At 36.2% G+C, this 26,086-nt stretch overlaps 1 protein-coding gene across 2 annotated transcripts in view; it reads right to left on the bottom strand.

Moving 5' to 3' along the window:
* Positions 1–968: 968 nt before the first annotated feature.
* vps41 (VPS41 subunit of HOPS complex) overlaps positions 969–26,086 on the bottom strand; it is a 42,056-nt gene continuing 16,938 nt past the window's right edge. For both annotated transcript variants that reach the window (XM_053487848.1, XM_053487849.1), the window contains 24 exons: positions 25,476–25,538; positions 24,949–25,014; positions 18,649–18,768; positions 17,626–17,772; positions 17,483–17,549; positions 17,279–17,376; positions 16,779–16,908; positions 16,264–16,379; positions 16,097–16,153; positions 15,934–15,995; positions 15,765–15,846; positions 15,275–15,367; positions 14,757–14,884; positions 14,087–14,231; positions 11,938–11,979; positions 11,790–11,840; positions 10,837–10,974; positions 10,678–10,732; positions 8,901–9,041; positions 8,511–8,647; positions 5,353–5,452; positions 5,215–5,259; positions 2,312–2,391; positions 969–1,843 (listed from right to left, as the gene is read on the bottom strand). In XM_053487848.1, coding sequence (XP_053343823.1) covers positions 1,763–1,843; positions 2,312–2,391; positions 5,215–5,259; positions 5,353–5,452; positions 8,511–8,647; positions 8,901–9,041; positions 10,678–10,732; positions 10,837–10,974; positions 11,790–11,840; positions 11,938–11,979; positions 14,087–14,231; positions 14,757–14,884; positions 15,275–15,367; positions 15,765–15,846; positions 15,934–15,995; positions 16,097–16,153; positions 16,264–16,379; positions 16,779–16,908; positions 17,279–17,376; positions 17,483–17,549; positions 17,626–17,772; positions 18,649–18,768; positions 24,949–25,014; positions 25,476–25,538 — 2,244 coding nt within the window. In that variant the 3' untranslated portion in view covers positions 969–1,762. The remainder of the gene's footprint in view (positions 1,844–2,311; positions 2,392–5,214; positions 5,260–5,352; positions 5,453–8,510; positions 8,648–8,900; positions 9,042–10,677; positions 10,733–10,836; positions 10,975–11,789; positions 11,841–11,937; positions 11,980–14,086; positions 14,232–14,756; positions 14,885–15,274; positions 15,368–15,764; positions 15,847–15,933; positions 15,996–16,096; positions 16,154–16,263; positions 16,380–16,778; positions 16,909–17,278; positions 17,377–17,482; positions 17,550–17,625; positions 17,773–18,648; positions 18,769–24,948; positions 25,015–25,475; positions 25,539–26,086) is intronic.

The raw sequence follows: 26,086 nt of genomic DNA, 5'->3' as shown, positions 1-26,086 counted from the left end.
GGATTAGATCTTATGGTCTGGCTAGGTCTATTATTAAAGCTCATTATTTGGGTCTGAAATATTTAGTTTGTAACCATACTAAATGGTTCCTTTAGCCATATGAGGCTAAAGGAATCTAAAAGTGATAGCTTTCTGGATTTGATAAGTAAATTGAAATGTCAAATGCAAACAAAGAAATTAATGTTCTTCTACCTATATACCTATAATATTGTCATATTGGGTAATACTCTGGCTTAATGTTTGAAAATATAGTATATTGCAAATAATAAAAAACTCAGTGGGCAGCCTAGTCTGGTACCCTTTTCTAATTTAAGATACATTTTTATTTTTGGATAAATTTGGATGAATTAACACATAAACCCACAATATACTCCATCAAAAGCTTTTTTTAACCTTAGTTTGTGCATATTAAGTTTTTTTTTCAAAAAAAAAGTTTACAAATGATCCGTCTTTATTGTTTAATCCCACTTCATTGTGTCTCTGTTTCAAAAAAATATATTTCTTCATCATTATTGTAAATTTCATTTAATTTCTTCTTTTTTTCTGTCTATTTCTTTTTTTTGTATATTGTTTTTACATTTTAATATCTGTTTGTAAAAAACTTAAAAAGATAAGAGAGGCCTTCCCAGCCTGGTGCAGGTCTACAATTTTGTTTCTGGTGTCTTTTGACAACTCTTTGGTCTTGCCCATAGTGGAGTTTGGAGTGTGACTGTTTGAGGTTGTGGACAGGTGTCTTTTATACTGATAACGAGTTTAAACATCAATTATGCCATTAATACAGATAACGAGTGGAGGACCGAGATTCTTAGAAAAACAAGGGGGTCCTGTGCACCTGGGCCCTAAATAATAATAATAATTGCTATTAAATGTTAAAACAAAGAAAAACTACAGCTGAAAATATTGCATTGCAGTTTAATGCCCTGTGTAAATCTCTTTGAAACATGAAAATATAGTCAAACCTCAAAATATAGGTGAGGCTGTTTATATTTAATAGTGAAAGTATAAGCATTTTGCACAAACAATGTGATGAGAACGCACAAGATTAGGACTAATTAGATAAAGTGCATTATTTTGTAGGAAGCATTAAGATCGGACTTGGAACAATGGGAAAATGTAATGTGGTCTGTTGAGTTTGACCCGATTCCACAGTGATGGCATCAGCGTGAGGGTATCTTGCTTAGCAGCCATGCAGTGTTACGATCTGGGGTTGCTTTAGTCTGTTCTCAGCAAACATTATGTGGCAATAAATTGAAGTCAGCTGAGGATGAAAATTTACTGAATGACCAGTTTATCACATTTATGGACTTATTCTGCCCGATGGCACGACCATATTACAGGACTCACATTGTGACGAGTTTTTCCTGGCACATGAATCATTTTCACACATTACTTGGCCACCACACTTGGCGCCAGAATACAATTTCTTTTTATTTTTCTAAATAGGCAGTGTAATATGGATCTATAACCACTTACACATACTTATCCATGTCTTTCTGTTTGTCTGATATGACTCAAAAAATACTAGTGTACAAATGACTTGCATGCAAAATGGAACATTTTATAAGCATTGCAAAAAACAAATTAAATGCCTCACAGCTGTGCAGACAAGAACAAACAAACAAAGAAACAAAAAATATTCTTAAATATTAATAATAATAATGTGCTAACACTCAGTTAAGCAGACTTGATCATTTTGTAATATGAATCACTGAGACTTGATAGCTAGCAGTATGTATGTTGAGAGTCATTGGGTGGAAGGGCACTATTTCTTCATCTCTAGAATGCCGCTGCCCGGGCCTCGTCTCTTGGCGCTGCAGATGTTGCAGTACTGTCCACCTGGCATCTAGCAAATGAAAGATACAATAAGTATATTTGTGTTTCTCATTTTCTAGAGTTTTTTTGATCTCATTTGAGGCATGGAACACTGGGCAGTGCCAATAATTTCATTTTATTTTAGCTTTAAGCTCTAAATTTGAAATTCCACACACATCATGGCTTTTATTGTGAACTAAACGGTGACAGATAAAGACAATGGAAGGTACTTTACAAATACTTAATTATACACCTAAATACAACAAATTAAACAGACATACGTAAATAAATATATATAAACCAAAAGTAGAAGTATCACCTCAAAAACTGGTTAATATTCCTCTCTAAAGATCCAACACTAAATCCATAAAGTAAACAGGCAAATAGTACAAACTAAAAAATGTAACTTAAATCTTCAACATTTTTAATGAAATAAAAAAAATTTAAGCTAAGTACAGAGAAATTGCGTTTTTTGTTTTTAGGAGAAAAAGTGTCTTACTGTTCCTGACGAGGGGAGACACTCTTTATGAAACATATGTCTGCAGTGGAAGACCACTACACTGAAGGGCTGAGCCGTGTCTGAAACAAACAACATGAATTGCAAGGAATTATTAATGACAATAATAAGAAGAAGAATCGCACAACTGGCACACATTACACACTATACAGGGCTGATGTTGGGCCCTAAATATTTGTTGATTGTGTTAGTGTGTGTGTGAGGGTTAGTGTGTGTAAGAGTATGAGAGAGTGAGAGAGAGGTGTGTGTGCAAGTAAATGTGTTTGTGTGTGGTGTGTGAGTTTGTGTGTGGTGTGTTAACATTTGTGATGTGTGTGTTAATATGTGTGTGTGAGACATGTGACTTGTTAGTGTGTGTGTGTTTCTGCGTGCGGGCGTGTGAGACAGAGATGTGTGTGTGTGTGTGTTTGTGTATATGTGCGTGTGTCTGTGTGAGTGTTAACAATTGTAATGTGTGTGTAATATAAGTCTGTTTGTGCATGTGTGCATCTGTGTGTGTATGTGTATGTGTGTGTGATGTGTACCTGTGTTCAATAGGCTGCAGATGCTGTAAAATAAGCATCACACTATGATGTCACTGAATGTGATGTCACTGAACGTGTCACTGAATATAATGTTACTCTATAATGCCACACAGAAAGTTATTAATCATTTCTCAGTGTAAGTTTAAGGTATTGTCATGGCTGACCCTTTCGAGATATCAAAAATCCATCCGAAATTTTGCATTCTCAATGTCTTTAGATCAAGTTGGCCCGGTTTGGTGGCGATCATATAAATCCCCTAAGAGCTCTAAATGTGTACAAAGTTTCGTGTGCATACGTGCAAGTGTGTATGTGCTACAGTGAAGCAAAAAAGTATTTAGTCAGCCACCAATTGTGCAAGTTCTCCCACTTAAAAAGATAAGAGAGGCCTTCCCAGCCTGGTGCAGGTCTACAATTTTGTTTCTGGTGTCTTTTGACAACTCTTTGGTCTTGCCCATAGTGGAGTTTGGAGTGTGACTGTTTGAGGTTGTGGACAGGTGTCTTTTATACTAATAACGAGTTTAAACATCAATTATGCCATTAATACAGATAACGAGTGCAGGACCGAGATTCTTAGAAAAACAAGGGGGTCCTGTGCACCCTATAGTGCTTGGGCCCTAAATAATAATAATTGCTATTAAATGTTAAAACAAAGAAAAACTACAGCTGAAAATATTGCATTAATACATTAAAAGTAGAATTAAATTTATTTGAATATTTATAAGGAGCAATTAATACTATAATGAACACCATTCATTATGTCAATCATTCCAAGGCAGTTGATAGAAGGTCATGAAATGTCAATTTACAAGTTAGATGAAGTTTTAATCAGTTGTACAGAAAGTCTGGGGAGACAGAAGCAAGGGAAAAACGGTGAAGAAATGTTACTCCCTGGGCTTGACATTAGCCCTATTCACACAGCCTGTTCAGCACTGAAATACTGCGCCATTGTTGCATCTTGGCTGCGTTCTGTATAAAGAAAAGCAGGTGGACTCAGTGGTCAGTGAGAAGAAGTAGTTTCAGGGGCAAGATGAGATCTGTGTGAAAAAAGGGAGAACCCTCCCTGGCGTTTTAAGATACGACATGCTGCTGGGAGATTTAACAAAACTAAAACTCAAATGGTTTGAATCAGTACCGGCAACACAGCACTAGATAATGACAGATAAAAAGAAAACAAAAAAAAAAAACAGAGGTCCTGCTAGTGTGTGTGGATTGGAGAGGCTTCAGACATCAAACTGAGCATGTGGGGTTTTGGATTTGTTGGGTAGACCCCAAACTATCATTACTTGCCCGTCTTGGTTTGGATAAAAATCCGCTAATAACCCCAAGCATGTTTCCTCTTCAGCTCATACACAGCCTAGCATATCTCTTAAGAATCATTTAACAGGTATAAAGTTCGGGTGCACTATCAACAGCAATTATTTTGTGTAAATGGTCACAACACTGCCTGTTCAGATAGCTGCATTCATTGTTTTTTTTTTTTAAGTTAGTTTGTTTCACCATTTAAAATCCAAAACCCAGGTAAATGAATACACAGATTTTAAAATAATGGTGTTCATACAGTTTAATAATTAGGACCCAAGCAGTGGGCCCCCACACAATTTTGGGCCATAGCTCATGCTCACTTGAACGTATGCACAAGAAACCTGGTACACATTTAGATTTTATGGAGCTGAAAAACTTTTGCTTTGCATGTCCTGGGCTTTTGGACAGTTATTTTGGGTTGTTTGCAAAATGCACCAATGGATCTTGATGAACTTCTCTTAGGGGATAAGGGGATTAAAATGATAACAATCCCAACAAACCAGGCCTAGGTGATCTAAATTGTGGAGGAATTTATAATATCTTAAAAGGATCAGCCGTGACGAAGCCTTAGGCTGAAATGTGGTTAATAACTTTCTGTGACGTTATACCGAGTGATATGACATTGAGTGATATCGAGTGACATCATATCGAGTGACATCCCAAAATTCCCCCTTTTCTAAAATTATGTCATGATGGTATTGGTATGTCCCCTTCAACTGCATGTACCCACTGTGCCCACTTTCATTCTGTTGTGCCCAGGTGGCGATTTCCGAGGGTGCTTGGGCTGGCTTATTGTTTATATTTTAAATTAGAATAATTGTCCAACTTCTTTTTGATATAATCTTTTTTCTAAAAATTTTAGACAAAAAAAATTTGAAACACTATCAGGAACATGGCTGAAAAAGTGTCTGAAAGCCTGAGTCATATTGTACTCTGCCACATGAATTTGCAATAAACTTAATTATAATTACACACTTAAACAGGGCGTTACCAACATGACAGCGTGACACCTGGAAACATGTCAGAATTAGGATGCAGGAATCAAGCTACAAATCACACCTGATGGCAATATTGTGACATGACATGCTTCACAGATGTTCTCATCTACATAAAAAGAAAAAGACAAACAGCATTACTACACCTTTCCTGGAATATACAAATTAACAAATGAGTGAAATGCAGTGAAGGGTGTTTTACCATCGACTCGAACACCTCTCATCTGAGTTCTGTGCATCTTTTGCAGCAGGGAGAGTGAATCTGCCACCAGGATCTTCTTACAGCCCTCCCTTAATAAAATCTAAACCGAGATCCATGAATATATATATTTTACATGTTAACATTTAAGTGTGCATTTTAAAATGAGCTATGCCCCAACGTAAATCTTTGTAATATGTTATTGTTTCTATAGTAACATAAGTAACACGAGGACACATACAGTTGCAAAAAAAGTATGTGAACCCTTTGAGATTATGTGGAGTTTTGCATGAATTGGTCATAAAATGTGCTCTAAACTTCATCAAAGTCACAACAATAGAAAAACACAGTCTGCTTAAAATAATACTACACAATCATTATATGTTTTCATGTTTTTATTGAACATAACATGTAAACATTCAAAGTGCAGGGTGGAAAAAGTATGTAAACCCCTAGCCTAATGACTTCTCCAGGAGCTAATTGGAGCCAGGAGTGAGCCAACCTTCAGTCTAATCAGTGTGATGATATTGAATGTGTTACTGAAAGCTGCCCTGCCCTTTAAAGTGGGGCAGTGGTGGCTCAGAGGGCTAAGGCACTGAGTTTCTGATTGGAAGATTGGCGGGTGGATCCCCAGCTCCACCAGGTTGCCACTGTTGGGCCCTTAAACAAGGCCCTTATCCCTATCTGCTCCAGGGGCGCTGTATCATGGCTGACCCTGCGCTCTGACCCCAGTTACGCTGGGATATGCGAAGAAAGAATTTCACTGTGCTGTAATGTATACGTGACAAATAAAGGCTTAACTAACTAAAAACACACACCAGTTTTGGGTTCACTGGTTTCAAGAAGCACTGCCTGATGTGAACCACGCCTCGCAGAAAAGAGCTCCTGAAGCTGGAAAGGGTTACAAATGTATCTCCAAAACCCTTGATGTTTGTGTCCACCGTAAGACGGACTGTCTACAAATGGAGAAAGTTCAGCACTGTTTCTACTCTCCCTAGGCGTGGTCGTCCTGTAAAGATGCCTGCAAGAGCACAGCGCAGAATGCTTAATGAGGTAAAGAAAAATCCTAAAGTGTCAACTAAAGACTTACAGAAATCTCTGGAACATGCTAACATTTTTGTTGACACATCTACAATAAGGAAAACATTAAACACGAATGGAGTACAAGGGAGGACACCACGGAGGAAGCCATTGCTGTCCAAAAAAAATATTGCAGCACGTTTGAAGTTTGCAAAAGAGCAGCTGGATGTTCCACAGCACTACTGGCAAAATATTCCGTGGACAGATGAAACCAAAATTGAGTTGTTTGGAAAAAACACACAACACTATGTGTGGAGAAAAAAAAGCCAGCACACCAACATCAAAACCTCATCCCCACTGTAAAACATGGTGGAGGGAGCATCATAGTTTGGGGCTGCTTTGCTGCCTCAGGGCCTGGACGGATTGTTGTTATTGATGGAAAAATTAATTCCAGAGTTTATCAACACATTTTGCAGGAAAACGTAAGACCATCTGTCTGCCAACTGAAGCTCTGCAGAGGATGGGTGATGCAACAGGACAAGGACCCAAAGCATACAAGTAATTTAACAAAAAAATGGCTTCAACAGAACAAAATACGCCTTCTGGAGTGGCCCAGTCAGAGTCCTGACCTCAACTCGATTGAAATGCTGTGGCATGACCTTAAGAGAGCGATTCACACCAGACATCCCAAGAATATTGCTACACTAAAACAGTTTTGTAAAGGTGTGGTCCAAATTACAGATCGTTGTGCAGGTCTGATCTGCAACTACAGGAAACGTTTGGTTGAGGTTATTGCTGCCAAAGGAGGGTCAACCAGTTAAGTCCAAAGGTTCACATAGTTTTTCCACCCTGCACTGTAAATGTTTACATGTTATGTTCAATAAAAACATGAAAACCATATAATGTTTGTGTGGTATTATTTTAAGCAGACCGTGCTTTTCTATTGTTGCTTTTCTATTGTGACGTAGATGAAGATCAGAGCACATTTTATAACCAATTCATGCAAAAGTTTACGTAATCCCAAAGGTTTCACATATTTTTCTTGCAACTATAAGTAACACAGGGACTCCACATTTAATAGGTTTGAGTCAACAATTATCAGCACTCTAGTTATATTAAAACATAGGCTATACTGTATTATCAGCATTTCTGTATAATGGTACTGTCCCCAAAATATCCCTAGTCACTGCTGTGCAGGTGTAAACGTGTTACATTAGTGCGAGCAAAAATGGATGCCCCACTTGTGATTTTTTTGCGGTCTGAGAGTGTACCTGGTGCCAAAGCAACTGACTGAAAAGCATAAACAGAAGCGTTTGGATATCTGCAGACAAAATTTGGACTCTAAGGTTCTCTTCTTTAAGAGATTCAGGAGATTTAATCATTACTGGTGATGAAACATGGATTCATCACTACAAGCCTGAGAGTAATTGGCAGAGTATGGAAATGTAAACTTCCTTAATCACTGACCGAGAAAAAGTTTAAAAGTCAACCATTAGCTGGAAAATTGACACTAATTTCTGGGATTCTTAAAGGCAAGTATTATCAGGAAAAAGACTCAACAATCAAAAGTGCTGGTTATAGTGAGATGTTTATTGAAGAGCTGAAGCCTAAACTTTGGATTAAACTACAGAGGACTGCTATCCAAGGGCAAATATTCACTTCTGATGAAGACAGTGATGCATTCGTGAATCGCAGTTCAGGACTACGAGGTTGAATATTCACTTCTGATGCATTCTGAGTTTGCAGCTCAGCTCAAAACATTTTTAACGGGTGATTACAAAAGTGTATTAAAAATATTAGGTAAAGCAAATTAGTCTTTTCTAAAAGTTAATTTAAAACTATTCTACAGATAGAGTCCGGATAATTTATGACTTACCCTCAAACAAATTTTCAGACATGGCACAATCCCCCCAAAAAATAATTATGTTGTGTGTGTTATATAAATATATGAATTACATTGATTCTGAAAAGAAATTATTTTGATGTTTTATTTCAATTCGTTTGTGACACAGTGAGAGGCCTGAAAGGGAAGCACGAACCCCCTTTTCATCTCACCATGTCACTGTTTCCTACATTTTACCCAAATGCACACTAAGGTGCTTTGAACAAACAGTGTTCAGTAGTGTAATTGTTCACTCTACCTGGAGATTGTAATCATGAAGGATTTTGACGAGTGAGTCTCTGAGATTTGGGATCTCCATGCCTTCTTTAATGCGGTGGATTAGGAGAATGGGGTCCACATGGGTTCCTATGTTGTTCAGGAGACCTGTGATGAAGGCTGGAGAAGTGGTGTGGAGTCAGATAAGTAATATATATTTTACCATCATAAAACCATTATTAAAAGATCAAATTGCAGTGCTTTTCTTTCCAATGTAGAAGGTTTGCCAATATACAGGAGTTAAACCATTTCATTGCTTTCAGCATCACAGGAGCGTTCAAACATGTCTGGTCCTGTTTAACAAATATCAGTTTGGTCTTATATTTTCAAATTGTCACTGAGTGGCAGGGTAGCAGGCTTGGACTAGACCTACGCGGTTTATCTATGGAGTAAGAGATGAGATCCTCCCAGAGTTCAGCATCATCCTGCTCTTTGGCAAACTCGATGGCCTTATCCACATCCTCCAGCTCCTCCATGATCATCTGCAACGCCCGTCTGCAGTTCCCCATGCGACCTGTGAACAGAGCAAAAAGTTTGCTCCTGCTATTATTAATAAGAGCTAGAGGAAGTCTCCTTTAACTACAACTTTTTTTTCCTTTCCCTTAAAGTAAAAAAAGAGTTAGACATGTTCCCTTAAAGGGGACCTATTATTCAAATATTAGTAATTTTTAGACATTCTGATATATATATACACTTTCCCTTATTTTTTTTAAATCTTTTTCCATTTTTTAATCGCCCAGACATAAACAACCAATTCCGTGTTAACCTCATGTCTTCATATTAAATTAAGTCAAGTAATGTATATTAAATAAAAAAGGGAACAAATGTTTTACTGTTAGGATAGAAAGTGCCAAAAGATATGATTTAAAAATTAATTGTTTACGTAACAATCTCAGCAGCATCCTCATTTCCTCGCTCATCTGTTCCAACCACTCAACATTCAGCATCACCTGTATATTAATCACCAGCCTGATCATTTGCACCTGTTTCTTAATGATTTTTTTTAAAGACAATACCTGATTTTATTTATTACTGATTTATTACTAGAAGCAAATCAATAGCATTATCTCCTGTAAATAACCAAATTTTCACTGTTATCTAAAAACTGATTAGCTTCTGGTTCTGTTGCTAGTCTATAGTAGTCTAAACAGGAAACAGGTCTTTAAATTAGCAAGACATAAAGTACCTAATTCTGCTTTTCTTTTTTTTTTGCTATTTCTTCTTTCTCTCTAGCTAACTTCATGAGTCTTTGCTTCTTTGCATATTGATACAATTAATACAGGTATTGCTGTGGATTTCACACCGATAACCTTGACTGGATGCTAAACAAATCCCCTGCAATAGATAGTATTTATAATAAAAAATATTTATGACATCCTTGTTGATTAAGAGCTCTTTTGTGGGATCGAACCAAATATACTAGTCTTTACTCTCCACATGCATGGATGAGCCCATGACCCTTTTGCTGGTTCACCAGTTGTCCTTCCTTGGTCTATATTTGGCAGGTACAGCCCAATGATAACCCCCTCTGTTTTGGAGATACTCTAGCCTTCACAACATGGCTTTTTTCAAAAACACGCAGATCTGTACTCCTAGCCATTTTTCCAGTTAAACAGCTACACTTCAAAAACTGACTGTTCACTTGCTGCCTAATATATTATACTCCACGTCAAATGCCATCATAATGATATAATCAGTGTTGTTCTGACTTTAATCAATATAGAAAAATATATAATACTATTGCAGAAGCTTTTCTGAGAGTCAAAAAAAAAAAATTTGTGCGGTAGTGCAGAAGCACAAATGCTTTTTGGGCATTAGATCAAATTAGATTATTATTATTATTATTATTATTATTATTATTTTGTTGTTGTTTATTGTATTAGAATAGTGAAACTAATTCAGGCAGGCTAATTGTAGAACAGAAAGAGATCCCTAAACAGTAATCAAAAATCAAAGAGGATTTTAGGTTGAAATGCTTTAGGTTGTAAAAAAAAGCAAAGTTATTAAAACAGAAGTTGAAAAAGCTGGGTCTGTACTGTACATGTTGCTCTTGTTTGTATTTATTTTACTGTATTACTGGATCTTTCATTATCATAGTGAGAAGCATCACACCAGGAAATATCCATAAGCTCACAAAAGGATGTACTCACTCAGCAGAAAGACTGTTTCCTCCACAAAGTGTCGCTGCTGGCAGATCTCAAGGGCCTACGATATAAGAGCAGACCGAACATGTATATTTCACTTTTGCAAAGGAGGATCAGACATAGAGATAAACATGATAAAAGAGATGATCGTGTTAACAGCTGTACTTTCTCCAGTGGGCAGTGAGTGCTGTCTCTGAGGAAGGGTAGAAGGTTGGACCGGTCGTACTCAGCATACAGACTGATCTGCTTCTCGTGATATCTCTGGCCCTTGTGGTGGTCTCGTTTAAAAAGCTTGTGCAGGTACTGGGAGCGAGAGGAAAGATGGGGTAAGAAGGTCAATTTGATTAACATTGCAATGAACGAGCTGAAAACATGACAAATTGAGGAAAGAGAAGAACATTGGCAAGTCCATTTAACGAATCATTTTAAAGATTTTTCAGATTTTCAGAGTTTGATAAGCTAATAAGATATGTAGTTTTTTTTTTTCATTTGCACTGTGCATTGCCTCATAATAAATGGCAGTATACTGAGTTGAATTCCTGGATTGACAGTATGTTCTAATAGTAGACCCTACTATATTAAGATTTTTACTAGGTTATATTTTCTAAAAAACAACTTTTAAAATAAACTTATTCACCTTTAAACATAGCCAGGTCACTGAGATATAAAAACTTATAGGTTTAATAATAATAAAGAAAGGAAACTTCCAAATCCCAATACACACACTACATCCAAAAGGTCCAGAGCATATTGGAAACAATCAAGTATCATCCCAAAACACATGTCGATTTTGTTAGAAAAATGAGGTAATAATTTTAGACACACTTGTCAGGAAAGTCCAGTTTTGTTCTCTAATGTGTAATCAGTCAAGCAATTATTAATGCTGTACTATGAAATACAATAAAAAAAAGGTGGAAAGAAATAGCTTGAACATTCTATTAAAGACCAGGACCAGACCTTTTCATTACAGCTCTTGTGTTCAAAATTAATGCTAGTTTTGTGATGCCACTGCAGCCATTAGATGCTCTAATTTCCTCATATATTTCCACTCATTTTCTTGGCATCAGCAAAAAAATAAAGCTTTAAATAACCCTGAATTTGCCTTCGCTGCTGCTTACCACATGCAACAGCTCAGGTCTGTCTTTCAGCTCTTCAACCACTCTGTCCACCTGAAGAACGAGAGAAAGAATGAAAAGTCGAGACACACCAGTATACAGAGTTTGTGTGTTTTTAATCAGGAGACGGAGCGCAGTGGGGTGAACTCACAGATATTTTATCTTCATTATCCAGCAGCATGTCAACAGCTTTCTGAAAAGCAGAGAGAAAGAGCGGATTTTTCAGGAATGTGTGACAGGTAATCAATGCACTCTTCCCGGCCCATCCAGCTACACAGCGCTGATAAAGACAATCTATAAACGTGTGGAACACATCACACATCAATAACACACATCAATAACACACATCAATTTAACACACATCAATTTAACACATTAGCTCTGTAACTAAGCCCTTTAAATCACCATAACTATCTTGTTTTTATATCTGTGCGATTAGTTACTTTTGCCTGATTACAAACGCAGGGCCCTGGGAAAACCAATTCTTATGATTAAATACAAACATTTTCTACTATATACAGCATATTCCTAAAAACTGCAGGCTAACCTGAACTGAAATTGTTGCCTTACTAGCACAATTACAAAAACAGATTCAAATATTTGTGTGTGTGTGTGTGTGTGTGTGTGTGTGTGTGGGTTTTGACATATATAACTTTATATATGAATATTATTTAGAGACTTAACTAAACTGGATGTTTTTCAAGAATTTTGAGTAATCATTATCTGTTTTTAGTATCTTCCACATTTGGCTGTGTTTCATCAATCAAGTGAGAAGGCATAATGGCTATTACACACGCTTGAAGTGCCTAAATTGATTATGTCCCTTTTGATACGGCACAGATCTATCCAACATCAAATGTGTACTTGAACTGATATACACTCACCTAAAGGATTATTAAGAACACCTGTTCAATTTCTCATTAATGCAATTATCTAATCAACCAGTCACATGGCAGTTGTTTCAATGCATTTAGGGGTGTGGTCCTGGTCAAGACAATCTCCTGAACTCCTAACTCAATGTCAGAATGGGAAAGAAAGGTGATTTAAGCAATTTTGAGCGTGGCATGGTTGTGGTGCCAGACGGGCCGGTCTGAGTCTTTCACAATCTGCTCAGTTACTGGGATTTTCACGCACAACCATTTTTAGGGTTTACAAAGAATGATGTGAAAAGGGAAAAACATCCAGTATGCGGCAGTCCTGTGGGCGAAAATGCCTTGTTGATGCTAGATGTCAGAGGAGAATGGGCCGACTGATTCAAGCTGATAGAAGAGCAACTTTGACTGCAATAACCACTCGTTACAACCGAGGTATGCAGCAAAGCATTTGTGAAGCCACAACATGCACAACCTTGAGGTGGATGGGCTACAACACCAGAAGACCCCACCGGGTACCACTCATCTCCACTACAAATAGGAAAAAAAGGCTACAATTTGCACGAGCTCACCAAAATTGGACAGTTGAAGACTGGAAAAATGTTGCCTGGTCTGATGTGTTTTGATTTCTGTCGAGACATTCAACTAGTAGAGTCAGAATTTGGCATAAACAGAATGAGAACATGGATCCATCATGCCTTGTTACCACTGTGCAGGCTGGTGGTGGTGGTGTAATGGTGTGGGGGATGTTTTCTTGGCACACTTTAGGCCCCTCAGTGCCAATTAGGCATCGTTTAAATGCCACGGGCTACCTGAGCATTGTTTCTGACCATGTCCATCCCTTTATGAGCACCATGTACCCATCCTCTGATGGCTACTTCCAGCAGGATAATGCACCATGTCACAAAGCTCGAATCATTTCAAATTGGTTTCTTGAACATGACAATGAGTTCACTGTACTAAAATGGCCCCTACAGTCACCGGATTTCAACCCAATAGAGCATTTTTGGGATGTGGTGGTATGGGAGCTTTGTGCCCTGGATGTGCATCCCACAAATCTCCTTCAACTGCAAGATGCTATCCTATCAATATGGGCCAACATTTCTAAAGAATGCTTTCAGCACCTTGTTGAATCAATGCCACGTAGAATTATGGCAGTTCTGAAGGCGAAAGGGGGTCAAGCACCGTATTAGTGTGGTGTTCCTAATAATCCTTTAGGTGAGTGTACATTAGCTGTACATTAACTGCTGCTATGTTAAACTAGCTCTTTACACAGCATAAGTTATCTATGCTTGTCTTTTTGATAAGGTATCAAAAACCACCAGGTTATACAGACTCTACTGACCACCATACAAATATTGACTGCTTGATATTTGATTAAAAGGGATTCATCAAAATTTTAATATACTGTTAAACATGATGGTTTACCTCCTTGTCAAAGTCCATGAGAAGCACAATTTTGTCCTCGATGGAAGAGAAGAGGTTGTGTTTGTGGATAAGCTGGTAGACGTCTTTGTGTCTCAGCCTCAGGTAAATCTCCAGAGCTCGGTCATAGCGCTGATCGTACGTGTATCTAAAGACAGACATATGACATTCAGACATAGAGGCAGTCCTCACAGTTTTACTGCTATGAGGATACGCTATTTGCAACAGTACAGTAACTATGTATTGCAGAGACAAAATATGTATATAATATTCTTTGTAAACCCTAGAAATGGTTGTGCGTGAAAATCCCAGTAACTGAGCAGATTGTGTAATACTCGCTCAAAATTGCTTAAATCACCTTTCTTTCCCATTCTGTCTTCCCTTAAATAACAGGACTTGTTTCATTTGCTTGCTGGAAATTAGTTTATATTTGTTCAATAATTTAACTAGAAACATATATGGTACTTCACTAACGTTAGAAAATTAAAAACAAGTTGAAGCATTGTCATGTTGCCTGGTATGTGTCAAACAAGATAATATCAACTTTTTACATGCACTCTGTGTATAATTCATAACAAATACATATATTATATAAATGCTTTATAATTGACTGATATACTTGACTATATCTGAAATTCACTCAGCAAAAGAAATGTCACATCGTGTTACTCACAATTCAGCCAATGTAGTAAGCAGGATGCTGTTGGTGGGGTCCTTTCTTAAGTGGTCTATCACAGCCTGAACTACAGTCATGTTGTTGTAGAGCTCTCCAGGCCACTCTCGGATCAGTGTAGCAAAACCCTACAGGAGACGAGAACTAAATTTTAACCTGTATAGCAACATGATAGAGAAAGCAGACTAGGGAGGGAACCTGTCCTGTTCCTGGTCACACTCCATAGTGGAATTATAAATACTTACTCACATACATTATTAAATTAACAAATCAGTCAAATAGTAGAAATAAATTCTGGTAAAAGGATTTCATTATAGCCACACTGTAAATATTTTTTATGATTACAGCTTAAATGTAAACTGGTATTGGAAAGTACAAAACATTGGGAAAGAAGTGTGTTAGAATAGAAATTATATTACAGTGGAGTGCATTTAAAAAAGAAATTCAACTACCTTTCAGAACTGGTAAAATGAAAAAAAAAAAATTTGTGCAACCCTTATTGTATAATACACACTTACTTCATAGTCAGTCTTGAGGAATTCATGCAGAATCATTTCATAAATGGCAGGTCTGAGACGAAGATCTCCTCTGGGTAAGTACTTACTGATGGCCTGGAGTCAGGGAAAGATTTTAGATAAGAAGTGAAACACTTGTATGGAAAAGTGTAACACGTAGGACTGAGCTACACAGACCTTTTATTAAAGCAAGAAAGGTAAATCACAGGTATAGCAGTGTGGGAACTACGAAAGGCCGTAATGCCCGAAGGAGATGTAATAGGCCAGATTGTTCTACTGGAAAATGAAAAAGCTGCCAGTGAAAGGAGACTGATATACTGTGTGGATACAGTGGATACATTTTTGTAAGGCTATTTTTATTTTGAAATTTGTCAGTGTTTTTACAGACTCATGAAACTATAGTGTCTCTAATGATCACATTCAATTAATGACCCCTTGCTACATGAACATTCCCCTCCAAGTCAAGTAAATGGCAATATTATTTATAACGTACCTTCAATTGTCCAATGGTTTTAAACCTGTACACCTCGTTCTCCCACAGCTCCATATTCTTCCCTAGCACTTTCTGACACTTTCTGTAAGCAGAACCAGACAGACACTGTGGCATTTCTCACAAATAGCTAACCTTTTAATATAACATTCACAACAGAACTTTATAGTACCTTGCTGCTGCATCGTAGTCCCCCTTCTCCATCAGGTGATTGATGTAGGCCATGCCGATTTTCTGTACAAAAATAATAATGTTAAATTGAATATTTTTAAGAATTTAATAAATCAGTTTACTAAAATCGTAAAATTCCATGCTTAGATCCTGACAGTCTATACCTGAACATCATGCCTTTTGATATTTTTGAAGCTGATCTCTGCTGCCATTAATGCCTCCTGTAACACACACCAACTTTAAACATCTCCAGAAACATACAGATCATCAATATAAATAATATGATACTATTATATTTACAAGTTATTCACTAATTTGCTGCTAATCAGACCTCATATTTCTTCTTGTCAAGCAGCCAGTCAATGTGGTCATCTTGGTCTCTTTCTTTAGCCACTACAATGTCTTTAGGGCTTACGATATAGAACAGAGACTCTCCCTCTGAATGCTCTATAGATAGAAGACATTTAGATTTATGGCTGGCATTGTGGCAGGAAAAAAATTGTTGTAAAGATTACGATAATATAAATAAAAGCTACAGTATGCTCGTCTTTTTTTTATTGGGTTATATTCAAACATTAAATAATGCGCTAAAACTGTAATTCTTTTGTCTATATCTCACTACTGTGTTAACAGCTCTTTTACGTTTGCATATATAATCTACAGTAAAATAATTAATCAAACTGAATCATAGTGAAATCTGGAATGTCAGTGTGTACTGAATCACTTCGGAAAGATTCACACTCTTGGATAAACGATGGCTTCAGGGATATGAAGGGATACGGCCTATGGCTGCCAATTCAGTGCAGTAAATTATTTAACTTTGCCTCTATTGCTCTATTTCATTACCCAGTCTGTAGTCCCGGCATTCGTTCTCCTGAAAGTTGCGGACTGTCAGAGCATCCGACGAGATCTCCTCACAGCTCTCGGGTAATGACTGGATGATGTCTAAACGTGGACGTGACCGGAACTCCTCCTCCTGTGATGCACATAATTATACAGTTAAACAATCCTCGCTCTGAATGCTGGGAAGCATTTTCTTTTAAAGTTCCACATTCCTCATAAGTGGTTTTTTACTTGACATACCATGCACTGTTTATTGCAAGTCATCTCAATTAGCTACTGTAGGTTAACACTACTTGTTTATGAGTGCAAATGCTTTCTTTTTTATTCGGCTGCAATGGAAGCAGCTAAGCAATGTACTTGCTGCATAATTTGCTACTGCTCACACCTTAGCACGAGAGCAGGAAAGATTTGCTTCCCCAGGGCAGACATTCCTAGTAAGGCATTAAGCTTCGATTAAATGAGCTAAACCATTTAATACGCAGAGTGAGAGTAAGAAATCTTACCATATGCTCAGAATTCTCTCTAACAAAGTAAAGAGTGACAAGCTGATCAGCCAAAGGGGCCAGTCCGCTGATGAAGAACTCCGTCTCAAATGCGGACACTGCAAGAGGCAATAATGGCAGGAAATTACTTGGTCAGTGAATATGTTCAAATAAGGGTAAAATGTTTTGCATTTCTATAAGTTTGAAGCGTAAACTAGGAATTACCAATCTCAACATAACGACTTGGTAAATCTCTCATTTCTGAAGGGTCACGTTCCTTGACAACACAAATCTAAAACACAAAAATATATATGAGTTTGGTCTGCTAGAAAATGTTGACAACAAACCTTTAGTGAACGTATACCCACCTTAACTGAACGTCCCCAGCCAATAATAAGTGTGGTGTTATCTTTCCAGCAAAGGCTACATGGGTACATGTCAGGCCTCAAGCTGGAGTTGTCCCGTAACACATTGGTGATTCGTTGCTTACTGCTGATGTCGTAGATCTTCACCCCCTGAACAAGGATGATAACTTGAACAACATTGCCAGGTGTAGACAGCAAACACTTCAATTTTTTTTTATATACATTACTGGATTTATGTCAAAGTGCAAAAGCTTAGCACACACATTAATAAACTGGAAATTAGACAAATTAGCAAAGGTTATCTTACCACAGAACAAAAACGTAGGAATAATTTATAGTGTTAGTAACAAAAGCATAATGAAACACAAAAAACACTACAGCTACTCATGCTAAATAAACATTTACTAGTAAATTAAACAGTAAAGTCCAGTCCTGAGTGTCAAAAATCATGAATGAAAAGGTTAAAATTTATGTTTAAAACACGCTCTTTATATAGTTTGTAGTGGAGTGATTCAGACACATTGCCATAAAATGCAATTAAATTATTTCATCCATAACATCTCTTATGTCACCTCCATAAAAGTTCTATTTAATGTAACATCCATGACGCTCATGAAATGCTGGATATTTTCAAAATGTAAATAATTATATGAAATCTGAGGATCTGATTGTTTTAGCTTTAGAGATTACATAACGTTATGGAAATGTATTCACTGATGTTAAGCTTATCCATGCTCTGAGACTATTTGCTTACTAATAATGTCATACCCATAACAACAGAGTTGGCAATAAATGTTTGCATTTAACAGTAAATTCTAAAAAAGTCAAACTCTTTTTATAAAGGTGATTATAGAATTCAACAGCTACATTTTAAATTTAGCATCCGAACACAAAGGTGCTATTCCACTGCTGCTGAATTTTCCCTTTTTTTTCCAAGCAGTGTGATTACAAAGCATGACATATAATATCTCTAATGATACAAATGCGTGATTTTCTTATACTATAGATTATAAAGTTCAATCATACCACATTGTTAGCCCAGGCAATGAGATTGGCCCTCCATTTGACGTTAGTGATGGTTCCCTCTCCCTCGTGAAGAACGGATGTCTTCCAGCGGTTCAGCCAGTTCCTCTCATACAGCTGCAACTACAATCCATATTACACAAACATTACTTATTTGTTCACAAAAAACTCTAAAAAGAAAATAACTAGCAGATAAGTGAACCTACAAGTTGCTCAAGATGTCACCACATTTAACTGTTGATTATCTTGCAGGATTCCCTCTCACTCTCTCTTTCAAAAGATAAAATGTGATTCACTGACACATAAATTACAGGGGTAGTAGAAGAGCCTCTCAGAAAGCTGTGTTTTGTAATTTCCACCAGCAGAGGGCAGAAGAACACTTAGCTGATATATAGATGCCTTATATCAGTAAGACGCTGATCGCAAAACAGTGTGCATCATTTGATGCTTAAATGTACAAGGAAATTATTTCTACATCAATTATTTCTGCTTAAAAAATGTTTTACCATTATAAATGTAAAAAATGTACAGTTACATACTACTTCTAATCAATAATATACTAATAACATCCCAATATTTATTTGGATAGTTTATTCATTTAATATTAAGCATAACACCACAATTTACAAAATAATTGCATATAAGTAAACTAGGATCACAATTTAGCTGCTTGTAAATTCCTCAAATACACATTTACCTAATTGTGATAAATGCTTTTTCCCCCTAAGATTTTGGATTAAATAAATGGGTAAAACCATTTAAATGGCCATTGTGAATAAATATATAAATAAAAGAAAAAAGAAAATTGTTTAGCTATTGTTATTTTGAATAATTAAAAAAGAACAAAGCTCATATTGTTAGATAACTCACAAACAAAAATCCGTAATTTGTGAAGATTCGCCTATATTATGAGACTCAAAAGTCATAACAAAAATCTGCTGATATGTACAGTAATTACAAACCCTGTCTTGTTCATCTGTATTTAGATTGGTAACAATAAATAAATAAATAAATAAATAAAAAAACAAAATACACTTTAAATATCAATTAATTGTTTGCGACCACTTGTTAAAATGTTGGGCCTAACTTACCCCTAAAAATTTATAATGTATATTAATTTGTTCTAGATGACACTACTAGGGCGCCACAACATGAATCAAAAACTGAGAAATAAATGCACATAAAATGGTTAAACTTTAATTTTTTTACTTTGATGAACACCAAGCGTGTTAAACCAGCACTGCTTAAATCTGCTCTCACAACCCTCAGTATATTTTACATGCGTACCATTGAGTACATATTTTACATGGGTACCATGAAGTACCTCACTACACAAACACAACATACTATTAGGACTGGAGTAAGAAGCGCAGGAGTTCAGTAAGTACAAGACGCGGCTCGGTACAAGTGCGATGGCCCTCTGTGAGACAAGTGGAGAAATCAAATTTAGACCAATGTCACAACCTTGGACTAGATTTCCTATATTCTTATGAGCCTGCTTATATAAAAGCTTACATAAATGACCTCTCCTCATCATAAAGTGATTGGGATAGTTCTCCAGACCAGACAGCACTTTGTTTGCTTTTAACCTTCAATACACAAAGCTGTTATATGAAAACACTGCTGTCTGGTCTGGGGAAATGTCTGAGCAGCATAAACTTTACAGGTGTAATAGCAAACTGTGTGGAAACGATTATATATGAAAAACCAGTGGGCATGCCACAATAATGCAGCCCACTTAAATTAAAAGAGCAAGGAGGTTTCCGCGCACACACACATACGTGACCTGACCTGTCCTGTCCGGTCCTGTCTGCATCCCAATGCGACATAAAGAAAAGCTCGTTCAGAGCGGCTCCGATTCTGCGCTTTGAGCTGCGTTAACAGATCACGGCACAGCAATGGGAGACGACACTTCAGGAGCCCTGCTGACGGAATTGAATTGCCTTTGAAAAGATGTGTCCTCAGTGGAAGCTGTATTGATTTTCATGGCGAGGCTGCATTATGGGAATCTTAAGCCAGGGAAACAGAAGGTAATCAGCAGAAACTGGAAGCCAAAGGCAGCAGACGCACTTCAACTCCGGTTAGGACTGAGTTAGTGGACAAAAGCCATCCAGCATTTAATTACTTCTTATATGCGGTATGTGGAAAGCATCTGCAGCCATTTTATTGATTGTGGGTTACACATCAAAATGCTTCTGACTTTTTTTTTTCACATTTCTATTTCTTTAACATGTTTATCATTCTTCAGATGGTGTAAAAAGTCATAAAAAAGCAAAAGGGGCAAACACAAATCATGGAGGACAAATTAAGTCAGTATTAAGAGGTGGCTATTAATATAAAAATGAACACTGAATGCACATGTAATTACCATTTAAATTAAATATACAGTATGCAATATTAATAGTAAAAAAATTATTAAAACAAAATATAAAAATGTAATTTTAATCCATGCAACAGCAAACATTCATATTCACATTTATATTGACACAGTTTTTAGAAATACTATATAGCATTTAGTTAAGATAAATGATATATAAACAATAAAACATTTTATTATAGCTATTTAGCTATTTTTGGAAAAGTAAATAAGTTATGAAAATAAATAAGAAACATAATGGTGTGGGTGTGATTTGGCCTGATATGAAACCAGGTATTTTTCCACTTACTAATATAATAATTAAACTTAAAATTTATACGATTTTGTCCGAACAGCTTTACATGGGACACTTTTACTGACACTTTAAGCCAACAATAATATTAAATAAACATTGTTATTGTTCACAGCAATTTCAGTATACGCTTTAAGTAGTTGAAAAAGTGTATGCATTTTTTTTTATTTTGGCTTCAATTATATTATTGTGATTTTTACTTTGCTACGATGATCACGGGCAGAAATTTCACCTGTCATTAAAAGTGTTGCGTTATTGATGCACAAGTAATTGCACAGAAACTGAATTTGCAATTTAGACCTGTGCAATTATTTCATTGCAAAAAAATGCAATTTATTATGCAATATACTTTAGGCAATATACGAAAAGTCTGGAATTTATACTGGGTTAGTCAATAATTTAAGTATTTGATTGTTTTTTAAAATAATTTTGAGGTGATCAATATTGGCAAACCTCATCTTAATGAGATTATTTGTGTCATTACTTGGTGTTAGTGTGAATAAATTTGTTTGAGTACAAAATGGTACATTTAATAGTTATATACTGCAGTTAAAATCACAATCAATTTGATCAAATCATTGAGTCCTATACTGTGAAGAGATCTTCCAATATATTTTGGATTGAGCATGCATGTCCTCGTCACTATCCAAGACCCTTCTTAGCACATGCAGGAATGATGTGCTAAAAACTATTAATTGCTTTTATTTATGTTTATAGCATTTATTAGACACTCTAAGCAAATTACAGAACTCTTATTCTTATGCTAGTTCACTATGTCAGGGACTAAGGATACCACTGAGAAAATTTTTGTGAAACCTACTTATTTTATATTAAATTATATTAGCTACAGCATATTAAATATAACTTAAGAGAGTAAGTAAAAACAAACCTGCAGTATTTAGAATTAATGTAACGTTTTCAAATGTTTTATCATGAACCATACTGACGCAAATCACGAACGCTATCCACAGCAAATGAAATTATTTAACATTACAAGTTTCTCAACAGTCTGGAAAAAAAACATTTGCTCTATCGTCTAGATATTGTGGGTTTGGGGGTATTTGATTTTTTTTATTTAACACCATGTAGGCATAAAGTGAATACATGGGTAGAGAACATGCACTTAACTTGCAAGACAGCAAACATATCTTCTGTCACCATATAGCTGTCATTAGATTTTTATGGCAACAATCATATACATGCATACCTTGCTCAATATAAAATTTTTACTTTTTAAAATTCAATATACAGTACTGTGCAAAAGTATTGGGCCTTCCCTCATTCCTTCATATTTTACTTTCCAAGGATCCAGACTTTCTTGTATTTTCTTGTAGTCTTGAAAAAGAGATCTCCAGGCTTCCTGAAGGCCTTTTTTGGCTCTCATTTTTGAACGGGTTTTGGTTCCTGTACCCGAGCAGTTTCAGAGGACCGTTTTTCTGTTTGTTAAGCCACACAGTAGCCCATGAACCTTTTTAAGCATAAAAAAAACCCATCTAACTTAATTCATGCGAAACAGGTGCAGATGATGACAGATGACTAGGCTGATTAGTATACTGGCGATCCTGAATGCTGAGTGTTTGGAACAGACAAGAAAGGAAATGAGGTCGCTGCTGAGGTTTTTACATAAACAACTAATTTTTAATATTAGATCTCAAGGCACCTTGCAGCCTGTCACATTTGTTCCAAAACATTTTCCCCAATTTCTTTCATTTAATCTATATAATTTCATTACATTTAATATAAAAGAATGAGGGGTGGCTCAAGATTGTATATTGAATTTTAAAAAGTGAATGTCAACTTTTTCATATTTAGCAAGGTAAGCATCTACTGTACAGTAGATGCATTTTTGACATAAAATCTAGTAAAGTGGAAGATACAGTATGTTTGCAGTAAGTTATGTCAGCCAGATGGTTATTTCTAGAACTAAAATTTACACAAAAGACTGTATCTCAAAATGTAACTATAGATCCTTGGAAAATGAAGGATCTGAAATTGATAGATCAAAGGCACACACTTTACCAAACCACTTAATAATGCTTTCATTAATCTCCAAGCCGGTTTTCACATTTCTGCTGCTCTGTTTGGATTAACTGGATTAACTAATCAAACTAATATATTAGATTAAAAATCCAAGATTTATCCTGCTTACTGTCAGAGGTGCTATTATAGAAAATATTCAACACAAAAGGAGTAAGAACACACACATAATTAAAGGCACATTTTCAGTACATATAACTTGTGTTTGTTAAAAACAGCAGTACCACATTTAGGTAGCTCAGAAAATTGAGGATTTGGGGTTGTTGCCACTCTTGGGCAAGAACCTTAACCCAATGCCCATATTCAATTCAATTCAATTCAATTCAATTTTATTTGTATAGCGCTTTTAGCAATTTTCATTGCCGCAAAGCAGCTTTACATAGTCAAAAGAATTATTTAGGTTTGTATGAAATGTGAATTTGTATGAATCAAAATGGTCAGTTTGTCCCTGGTGAGCAAGCCGAGGGCGACAGTGGCAAGGAAAAACTCCCTGAGATGGTAATAGGAAGAAACCTTGAGAGGAACCAGACTCAAACATACCATACATAAACCATACATAAGACCAAGCCAATGAGATTCAGGGCAACCTCAATGTGTGTATCAACCCTGGAGAAATGGATGGGTTGCAGCAGAAAGGGCATCCGGCGTAAAAACCTACATGTTTCAGACTGTTTCGAATGAAATGATTTGATGTGGCGACCCCAAGAAATTGAAAAAGCTAAAGAAAAATAACTAGTGCAACATTGAAATACGGGTTCAATTAAACAAAAAAACATTATTCAATTTTATTTCCCACAACTGATATTTGACCAAATTTGTTTAGAATCTGGGGTATGGTCTACTGTTAATCTGTGAGTGATGAAATAGTAAGGACTAATTAGAAGGGAAGGAGAGTTATAGACAAATCATTAACTTAACTGATTAACCATATCAACTTAAAAAAAGAAATGAGTTGTCTGTCATGTTCAATCTTTATCAACTTATATTAAAATAGATTATGATAAATTTACACACAATTATAATTGATAACACTATATTTAAGATTGTCGCACGACTACCTTTTAAATTGGTGCATTGATTTAAAATCTTTTGATGCTACTCAAAAGTATTCAAGTATTCTTTAAACTCTATGCTTTAAAGATATGATTCTTTATTTATGCCATAAAAGCACAAGACAGCACTTTCTATTTTCCAGGGTGACACGGCTTACTCTGAAAAATGAGTGTGTATTTGTTTTAGTCCATGTTCTACATGTTGCAGACACTATGGCACTCTGGGTAATGACTGTTATTTGTTCCGCACAGAGAGAAAACACCTCTCAGAGTGAACAACATTTTGAGAAAATGGACCTCTTTCTTGTTTGTTGTCTCTCTTTTTTTTGTTGCTTTCTCCCTCTTTGACCCTGCTACAAGGCCAAGCTGTATTTGAGCTCAGAAAGCCAAAGATATGGAAGCTGCAGTGTTTAGAGTTCATGATTTGTTCGGTTGGGGTGGGGCTAAAGGCATCCAGAAGGAACTTGTTTGAAAGAGTAAAAAGCATTTAAATAACAGGAAAAAAACATTTTGCTAATACGTAGTGAAAGATCTGTATATTTTACCTTGTTACCTCCAGTTACAAACTGCTTGTTGTTTGATTTGCTGAACAGAGGATGTAAAGCCACCACCTGGATACCAAAAAAAACAGTGAACAAAATATAAGAAAGTAGGATCTGAATAGGAGTATTACATTATATAAAAAAGTAAAAGAAATATATACAGACAAATCTAAGAAGGCACCGAACAATAACAGATGGTCAGCAGTTTTTAAATTCACTTCTCATAATCCAATTCACTTGGAAATTAAGGTTTTGCTTCTTTTACTCTGAACCTGCCCTTGCCTTCCTAACTTGCCTTCCTAATATTAGACACATCAGAATCCCTTTTACTCCTACTTGGGCAATATATGTGCGTAATTCAAGCTAAGGAAGCCCCAAATAAATAAATTAAAACTGTCGAAGAACTGAAACATAATTCGTAAAACCAACAGCGATTTCTGACACCAAGTCAGACATAACGGGAAAAAAAAAATTACCAAGCAGCAGCAATCTGCTAGAGATAAAAGAGGATGTTACCTACAATAACTTACTTTAATAGGACAGTCAAAGTTCTCATGGAAGCCCTCTCTGGTGTAGAGGCCAAACACCTGCACCTGAGAGTCAAAAGATAAAGAAAAGTGTAAAGACAAAAATATTTATAAAAAAAAAAAAGAAATATATATATATATATATATATATATATATATATTATATATATATATATTTTTTTTTTGTTAAAATGACTGTTTTTTTCTTTTCAGGTCGACCTGGACCAGATATCACAAACATCACATCTTTCAGCAGACAAGTTATACGTCCACTAGGCTTCCAATTAGTGGACAGGTCAACTCCCTCTGCCCTGACCAGACTTCACAGGGCAGTCTTAATCTGCAGCTCTGCTGTACTCCCTGAAGGCTACAGGAAAACCTTTACTTAGCAATTCACTTACACCTGTCTGTGTGAGTTAAAAAAGTGTGTGTAAAGTCTAAAAAGAAAGTTGTTCAGAAAGAAAAGCTTTCTAGTTTGAGCAGGGTTACGGTATATCATTATCATCACCTCAAATGTCTGTCTGCTAAGCTCTCTGTGTTAGCTGGATGGTCATGTCTCATTCAGAAGCTTGAGATGCATGTTGCCAATCTCATAACAAAATAATGAGAGATAA

This window comes from Clarias gariepinus, chromosome 26 (genome assembly GCF_024256425.1).
Source record: "Clarias gariepinus isolate MV-2021 ecotype Netherlands chromosome 26, CGAR_prim_01v2, whole genome shotgun sequence".
In the NCBI taxonomy this organism is placed as follows: Eukaryota; Metazoa; Chordata; class Actinopteri; order Siluriformes; family Clariidae; genus Clarias; species Clarias gariepinus.
Note: the sequence above shows the minus strand (reverse complement) of the source record. Positions and strands in the feature narration are given on the sequence as shown.